We start from the raw sequence: 8,483 nt of genomic DNA on the forward strand, positions 1-8,483 counted from the left end.
AAAAAACACCTGACGCCGTGAACTGGAGACAGACTTAAAGAGAATGAACCATATACGTGGGGCCAACAATTGGCACAGGACTGAGATGTCTGGAGAAAACTTGTTGGTGGCCTATGCTCCAGTTGGGGTTACAGGCATAAAAACGAAAAGTAACCTTCCCTGAATAAGTAATGTGTAATTATTCCTATTGGCTAATTAATAATTTAGTAGATGAACTATTGCCTGCTAAAAACACAGTTAATATTACTCAATTTATAATCAAGTAATTAGTTATGTAATGTAATTAGAAATATTAGGTAGACCTGTTTGGGTGACTGTATTCTATTTTGATAATGAACTTGCTGTGCTGTTGTGGTAGTTTCTGTCGTTTTGGGGAAGAATCAGTCTTGAAGTCTTGGGGTTTTGATGCCAGAAAAATAGACTTTATTATCAGAGATAATGCAGTCGAGAGTCTCTGCAGAGAATCTCCCGAGTCTGTGTCTGTACACTCTTAAATAGGTTTTCCTTTAAGGCGTGTTCCATACATTTCCTATATCATGTCATTGTTTATCTGTCTTGGCCATGTCTCCATCTGTTTCCTGGAGCAGATAATAGGCCCCAATTTGTGTTACGTTAACGGAAGAGACCATATCATTGTCAAAACAGGATGTGCAGCTTTACTTTAAACCATACGTCTGCACATTCCATTCTTCTACAGGCCTCTACACACACAGACAAATACAATTTTATAATAGTAGAATAACTTGATACATAAATGGCTATATTCTCATTAGTTACACTTGATTAATTTATATTTTGATTAATAAAACTCTTCTACACTGTTTGCAATGAATATATAGTGTGTTCAAATACACATAAAGTCAGTATTCCTCCAGAGAGTGCTCGACATGATAAATGTAATAAAACATGGAGAGACTCTTGAACTTCAGAATGAGAAAACTTTATTGATAGAAACAAGCAAATACAGATGACAAATGGTCAGCAGTAGTAAAGAGAGATATGTGTGTCTCTTTATTAATTTGTTTGATGTATCTGAGGGAAATATAACAAAAAACAATGAAGCTTTCAAACTAGATGAAAAAATTAAAAAAATGACAGAAAAATGCAAAGAGAGAGCACATCTATTTTCATGTGTTCATGTTCTGCCAGCTAAAGAGCTTCAGTATTAATGCTGTCTAAAACTACAAGACAGGTACATTTTAAAGTGCTTTAAAGCCATATAAAACATGAAAGATAACATTGTAACAAACTTAAGATTGTAAAAAGTTGGTAAAATCATTTTATTCACTTTTGTAACTTTGAGAATATATGTCAGGGGTGGGCAAACTTTTTGACTCGTGGGCCACATCAAGTTTTCCACACCGAGTGAGGGGCCGCATTATATGTTTGACAAATGAAGCTTTGATTTTTTATTTTTTTGTTTTATTAAATTGACACTCACTACTGTACTGTATGTATACTTACATATATGGCAGTTCTATTCTTGTACCATCTCTGCCTTTTTTATGAGCACTTTATGACACACAGATAAGTTGCATTGGGGTACAAGTCGATTGATGTATAATAAGACACATTTTATCATTTCATTCATAAATAATGTAAAATAAACTAAACGTTTTCAAACATTAGAAACATGTATTTATATTCCCTTCACTCCAAAAAAATCCTGTAAATTTAGCAGTGTTAATAACATAAAACGGAATGAAAATAAGTAAAAAAACAAACAAAAATTACAGTGGCATTCACTATAAACATTTATTATAAACGCCCAGACTAAATATTTAAATCAAAACTGAAACTAGCAGCGTGGTAGTTACAGTGCCCTGAGCAGGAGGCAACACTGGCATTTCTTCTCCCGCTGGAAAGTGGGTTGTTGTCCCCCTACAGAATCCCCCTCGGTCGCGATCGCGTTATACTGTTTCAGCTATTAAAATAGTTCAGTTTTGTATGTAATGGCAAATTTTCGAAATTTCGTTTCGTTTTTTTATTAAGTTAATTTAGAAAAACATTTGGAGCATTTTTTTGTTCGTTAGATAAGTTTATTCTTTCTTAAAGTAACGACCAAGCAGCCAGCGGCAGACCGGCAGGCTGATCATAGCCATGTTTGATCAAGCCTTCTCAAATCATCATGACTTGCCTAAAATACAATCTATAGATATACTAAAACAGTTCAAGCATATAACAATGTTTAAAGGTTAAACCTAGATAAATGTGCGCTGCATCCAGTAGTTTGTGCGGAGAACGGAAGCTAAAGCGCAGGACATGGAGGCGCCAGCGCAATCAATTGCATTTTTTTTCAATGAAAACAACTTACGCCGTAATTTTTGCTCATAAAGGTAAGAGTAATACATAATTCGGAATTGTAAAGGGTCTACTTTTATTTGTGTGCACTCACAATTAAAAAAAAAACTTTTATAAAATAAATAAAACAATGATGCGCCTTCTCGTCTTGAACAGGAGGCTTCACAAAAATGAACCGAAAGTCAGCGAATACATGCCTCACAGACATGATAAATATATCTATAGAAAGCTTTAAGTTACCACTTAACGAAATAAATCAAATCGATAACAAAAACTCTTTCATTATAATCAGTGAAGATGCACTTCTCTCTAAAGGCGCGTCTAATGAGGAGATGGCGAGTCAGGATCATCATCTTCATCTTTGCGACACTGACACAGAAAACACTTTATTAGTAAATAATTCAAATATCTATTTCCCCCTGACACATTCATGGTAATTACTTTTGCTGGGGCTTTGCAGCAAGCTTCAGCGTATTGCATGTGTTTGAAGCAGAACTCTTCAGCTGTGCTGACGGCGCACTCTCTGCTGCTGCACCCGCTTCGGATGTTATCACTCGCTGCTGCGGGACTCTAAACACCGTCGAGCCGCTCTTCACAGTCACGGCACAGTCTCGTGTTGTTTCCACCAGCGCGGCAATTTTTTTCATCACTAATTGATGGATGTCTAAAATATAAAAATAAAGAGAAGCCTAAAACAGGCCCGGCCCGCATCTGAACTATGCCGTGAAAATTGGCCCGATCGAAGCCCAGGGAATGCAGGGCTCTAGCGTTCCCCTCGGTAGAAATCACGTTTCCCCCTGACATTGCATCAAATTAACTATTTTGGACCAACTGCCTCACGGGCCGGATCCCGCGGGCCGTAGTTTGCCCACCTCTGATATATGTGAATGTTACTTTAATCTTTTAGAGTGAAAATGATTTGCTGATAAATGAAGATCAAAAACATAATACAAAAGAATAATACATGATAAACAAAATTGTTATAGGAAAATATACATCATAATTTAGGTTTGTGAGGAGGGAATACATGCATGATCTTGATCAGATCTTCTCGATTTAATGTCATAAACCATAAAAATGACAGCAGCCATGCCCACCAGAGCAGAGAGGACCAATCTGATCACAGCTTCAGTAGAACCACAACAGTGGACAGAGTCTGAGGAATTAAAAACATCAAACTGAGATCAGCTCAGTCAATAAACATTAATATCAGCGCTGACATCAGCTAATATCAGTTATGCTGTACCTGAACATGTGTGACAGAGTCGACTGATGTCCAGATGTGTGGTCAGGTTGCTGATGGGATTGTTGAGCACACAGCTGTAGGTGTTTTTATCCTGATGTTCCACCTCCAGAGATAGAGAGAGACTGATGCTGAGATCAGACGCACTGATGCTGGAGATTAAACTGTTTCCTTTGAACCAGGAGAGAGTCACATGACTCACATTCAGCACTGAACACAGCAGTGAACAATATGATGATGATGATGATAATGATATTGATGATGAACAGTCTCTGCTGATGACAGGAACAGGCAGACAAGCTGAAAACATGAGAGAATAAAGACAAATATGAACAAATCTAATCAACCTCAGATTTGCTTCAGTGTATTCAAGTTAAGTTTGGATAGTGCACTTTCTCGTGAATTTTCAAAAATGGGGATGACAGTTAAGGGGTTAATAAAAATAAGAATATTTGAAAGACAGTAAGGATCTTGACTCACTGTAGACAGAAACTCTAAAAGATTTTAGTGACAATATTGCTCCATTTATCACCACATAATAAACTCCAGCATGTTCCATTGTGATGTTTGTGATGGTCAGAGATCCAGTTTGATTGTCCAGCTTCAGTCTGTCTCTGAATCTCCCATCAAGAACATCATCATCATATACAGCAATTCTGTTGGCCGGTTTATTGATTTCAGCCATTATTTCAGCTATTGTGTTTACAAGTCCAAACTTCCACTGAATCCGATCATCCTTCGTTTCAGTACGATCAGAGTTTAGAGTGACTGAATCTCCCTCCTTCACTGATATTTCAACTGCATGATCAAACAAACAGAAAAGGGCTTCATTGTAGATTAACATGATCATTTGATGGTTTTAAAAGTAATACATGCTTTGAATCTGTTGACAAACCTGGACAAGGTTGACAGAGTCGACTGATGTCCAGATGTGTGGTCAGGTTGCTGATGGTGTTGTTTAACACACAGCTGTAGGTGTTTTTATCCTGATGTTCCTCCTCCAGAGATAGAGAGAGACTGATGCTGAGATCAGACGCACTGATGCTGGAGATTAAACTGTTTCCTTTGAACCAGGAGAGAGTCACATGACTCACATTCAGCACTGAACACAGCAGTGAACAATATGATGATGATGATGAAGATATTGATGATGAACAGTCTCTGCTGATGACAGGAACAGGCAGACAAGCTCCAAAACAATAGAAAAAGATAAATAAGAACAAATCTAATCAACGATCTTATTTTCAGTTCAATCAGTGTGCTGAATGAGTGTTTATGATGTATCATCTCAAATGATAAAATGATTGAACAATTAAAAACTATGTAAATACTAATTTGAAAAGAATATTTGAAGGACAGGAGAAATTTTCTCAACTCACCATAGACAGAAACACTGAAACCTTTTGATGAGAATCTGTCTGAAAGCATCATCTGTAGTTTATAACGTCCAGCATGTTCGGTTCTGGTGTTTGTGATGGTCAGAGATCCAGTTTGATTGTCCAGCTTCAGTCTGTCTCTGAATCTCCCATCAAGAACATCATTAAATACAGTGATTCTGTCGGCCTGTTTATTGATTTCAGCTACCAAAATGTTATCATTTCCAAACCTCCACCGAATCCAATCATAACCCGTTATTTCAGAAAGATCAGAGTTTAGAGTGACTGAATCTCTCTCAATCACTGATATATCATCTGTATCACCAAACACAGAGAGAAACAGAAACAGAGTTTAGTAGAGAGACTTTTAAATAACTCCATGATTGTTTATAAAAGTAAATAATTTGATTTTTCAATTTCAAGTAAATAATATCATAAATCAAAAACAGACAGAAAAGAAGCAAAATAGTGTGTGGGTTAATATTTTATCTGGCAATTAAAACTTTTTTTAAACTGGCGATTAAAAAAATAAAATGGTGAAGCAAATATTTAACTCACCAAAGACAGCAAGAAAGAATGTCTTCCCAGAACCGCTGTTCTTTACTCTGATCAGTCGATAGTATTCTCCAGTATCTTCAGTTCTGGTGTTTGTGATGGTCAGAGATCCAGTTTGATTGTCCAGCTTCAGTCTGTCTCTGAATCTCCCATCAAGAACATCATTAAATACAGTGATTCTGTCGGCCTGTTTATTGATTTCAGCTAATAAAGTTTTAGACCACCAATTATCATCATCATCTGAAAGTTTCCACTCAATTTCATAATCAGCCTTAATTTCAGTAAGATCAGAGTTTAGAGTGACTGAATCTCCCTTCATCACTGACACTGACTTCAGTCCTGTAATACCAAAAACACACACAGAACAAAAACAAACAGAGTTTGTCACAGATTAATATTGTGAAACCACTTTATAATGTTTTACTAAATTAATTAGTTTAAAATATCAAAATAATATGATAAAATTACAAAAACATACCCAATGGTGTAGAAATTAATTTTCATTTTGTGATTAAAAAACAAGTGAAACAAAAATTTAACCTCACCATAGATACCGACATTGACCTTTCTCTTTCTCACACCGTTGATCTGTAGTGTAAAATATGTAATCTGTTCAGGTGTGATGTTTGTGATGGTCAGAGATGCAGTTCGTGTGTTCAGCTTCAGTCTGTCTCTGAATTTCCCATCAAGAACATCATCGTATACAGTCATGCTGTCGGTCTGTTTATTGATTTCAGCTATTAAAGTGTCTTCATAATATCCACACCTCCACTGAATCACATCATCCTCCTTCATTTCAGTAAGATCAGAGTTCAGAGTGAACGAATCTCCCTCAATCACATGTGTCAATTCATCTTCATCATACAACCCACCTGAAGAACAGAGTTTATTACAGAATAAAGCTTTAAAATCACTTGATGTTGGTTTGATGAAGCTTCACTAATACACAATAACAATATCTAAAAAAAAAAAAAAAACAATACAAAAAAACACTTTTACTTTAATGTTGTAACAAATTCTAGGTTGAATGGACTATTACTGTAGTTCTTTTCCTCCACACCAGGGGGCATCAGTTATGAGGATGAGGACGTCGATATAAAGAGAGAGGAAGTGAAGTTAAGGGAGGGGGGTTATACGAAATGAGGATGTTTGAATTGTAGCATTGTATTAGGCTAGTGCTGGGAAAATGTGGTTATTTTTTTTCTGCAGATCCTCCTAGACTTATATTTTAATTAAGTGTGTGCCAAAGACTGAAAATGTCAGCATTGTGATCCAATATGCTGATGACAACTTTGAGGTTAAAAAACGTCTTGTATCTGTCACCAGATACAATCACAAACTACATCTAGTGGTTTTTCATGTGCTGTTTGACTGAAGTGAAATTCAAGACTTTTTCAGAGTTTGTGATCTACTTTACAAGTTCATTAGAAAACCCACAATAGTGGTTCATTACATGGGCAAGAAGCTAAAACATCTCTTGGATCAGAAGCCATCTAGACACAGTTTGTGATCTTTTGAAGTCTATGGGAGATATGCATTCGTTGTTGGTAGACACAGACGTTTGTGTTGAGGATACAGGACTGGTGCGACTCAGCAAACAAAAAAAAACTTAAAAAACACTGATTTACGCTCAGCCATTAAATCTGTAAGTAGCCCAGATGGTTCCATTAAAATAAAACATTCGATTAGAGGCAGGCACGGCTCTCCTGTAAGGGCAAAATATTCATCCAAAACATAGATCTATATAAACTGAATAAATAATAAACTGCTAATGTGTTTATATGTGAATATTTTTCAGATTCTCTTGAACATTTTAAGTCATAAAGTGTGCAAGATGTATTAAAATTAATTGAAAGCGTCGGCAGACACGTAAAATGATACTAAGTGGGACAGTTGAGCCAGTGATCTCCTGAACTAAACAGTGCCCATTTTACAATGTAAATCGGTGGCGAGAAGTGGAATTGCAGCACAGTTTTGAGACTGCCCTGTTTATTTTCACATTGCCTTGGCTGCATCCGAAAACCTAGGCAGCTGACTTGTTGCCTCGCTGCCTTATCCAGCGATGACTTTGCAGGCAGTGTTTGCACACAAAGGTACCTCACGATATTGATTTCAGACATGCTTCTGAGGCAACATAACGGTTTAATGATCTACAACAAAATAGAACAAGCTCTGGTGATAACTAAGCGAATATTTAATTACTATAATACTGTTTTCTTGCTAGAAATGAGATCAAAAGGGCATAAAGTTGGTCAGAAACATACATTTACACACAAACTGAGCACCAAACGCAACTTTCAGATGCCATCTTTATTTTTTGGCTCAAACATCACTTAATGGAACGCCCAGGATTGTTGGATACCAAAGGCGTCGAAGGATACATCTATGCATAATTTGGATACTCCATCAAGGCAATAATTATATAGCATTCTATGTGTGTGTACTTAGAGCCTGTCAATCAACATTTGTCCTGGTCCCAACTGAAATCAGACCAAACAAACAACAACGCATGATGATATTTTGGAGCATTACTCTGTTAAGGAAACCATAGGACAACATTAACACAGTGACGAGACTGATCTTCGTCGTTTTTATTTCAGAACGGTTGATGCTGTGAGCGGAAAAAAGGCTGCACGGTTTGAAGACTATAACAGCAAACTCATGAAAGCTCTCACAGCCTGCTGGTAAGTGTTTTCTGGACAAAACCAAACTAAAACCACTGTTGAACCTCATAGAAAGACATGAGAAAGAAACACACAAATGAGTGGAAAGAACATATATGGCAATTCAGTGAAATGCTGACATCTCCAACTCGAATGACTCTACGTTTTATAATTTGTTTTTATTATTATGTGTGACCTTGGACCACAAAACCAGTCTTAAGTGTAAATTTTTCAAAATTGAGATTTATACATCACCTAAAAGCTGAATAAATACGCTTCACTATTCGGACACTATTTGGCCGAGATAGAACTATTTGAAAATCTGGAATCTGAGGGTGCAAAAAA

The 8,483-nt window shown here is 36.6% G+C and overlaps 2 protein-coding genes across 2 annotated transcripts; both read right to left on the reverse strand.

Moving 5' to 3' along the window:
• Nucleotides 1-2,375: 2,375 nt before the first annotated feature.
• LOC131531034 (SLAM family member 5-like) lies at nt 2,376-5,169 on the reverse strand. Its single transcript, XM_058761586.1, has 5 exons — nt 5,151-5,169; nt 4,440-4,607; nt 4,025-4,342; nt 3,548-3,844; nt 2,376-3,457 (listed from the first exon to the last, which is right to left on the reverse strand). The coding sequence occupies exons 1-5, from the start codon at nt 5,167-5,169 to the stop codon at nt 3,306-3,308; spliced, it is 954 nt and encodes a 317-aa protein (XP_058617569.1). The 3' UTR covers nt 2,376-3,305.
• On the reverse strand, nt 5,151-6,383 carry LOC131530935 (uncharacterized). Its single transcript, XM_058761491.1, has 2 exons — nt 6,021-6,383; nt 5,151-5,814 (listed from the first exon to the last, which is right to left on the reverse strand). The coding sequence occupies exons 1-2, from the start codon at nt 6,268-6,270 to the stop codon at nt 5,441-5,443; spliced, it is 624 nt and encodes a 207-aa protein (XP_058617474.1). The 5' UTR covers nt 6,271-6,383; the 3' UTR covers nt 5,151-5,440.
• Nucleotides 6,384-8,483: the final 2,100 nt, after the last annotated feature.

This window comes from Onychostoma macrolepis, chromosome 22 (genome assembly GCF_012432095.1).
Source record: "Onychostoma macrolepis isolate SWU-2019 chromosome 22, ASM1243209v1, whole genome shotgun sequence".
Taxonomy (NCBI): Eukaryota; Metazoa; Chordata; class Actinopteri; order Cypriniformes; family Cyprinidae; genus Onychostoma; species Onychostoma macrolepis.

What these genes read in the sequence shown, in the direction of transcription:
- LOC131531034 (XM_058761586.1), bottom strand. An exon ending in ACTCTGTCAACCTTGTCCAG is followed by an intron (nt 4,343 to 4,439) that starts GTTTGTCAACAG and finishes TTGATCATGCAG; the next exon opens with TTGAAATATCAGTGAAGGAG. An exon ending in TTTTAGAGTTTCTGTCTACA is followed by an intron (nt 3,845 to 4,024) that starts GTGAGTCAAGAT and finishes TCATGTTTTCAG; the next exon opens with CTTGTCTGCCTGTTCCTGTC.
- LOC131530935 (XM_058761491.1), bottom strand. Translation starts at nt 6,270, where the DNA reads ATGAAGGAGGATGATGTGATTCAGTGGAGGTGTGGATATTATGAAGAC. An exon ending in GGTCAATGTCGGTATCTATG is followed by an intron (nt 5,815 to 6,020) that starts GTGAGGTTAAAT and finishes TTGGTATTACAG; the next exon opens with GACTGAAGTCAGTGTCAGTG.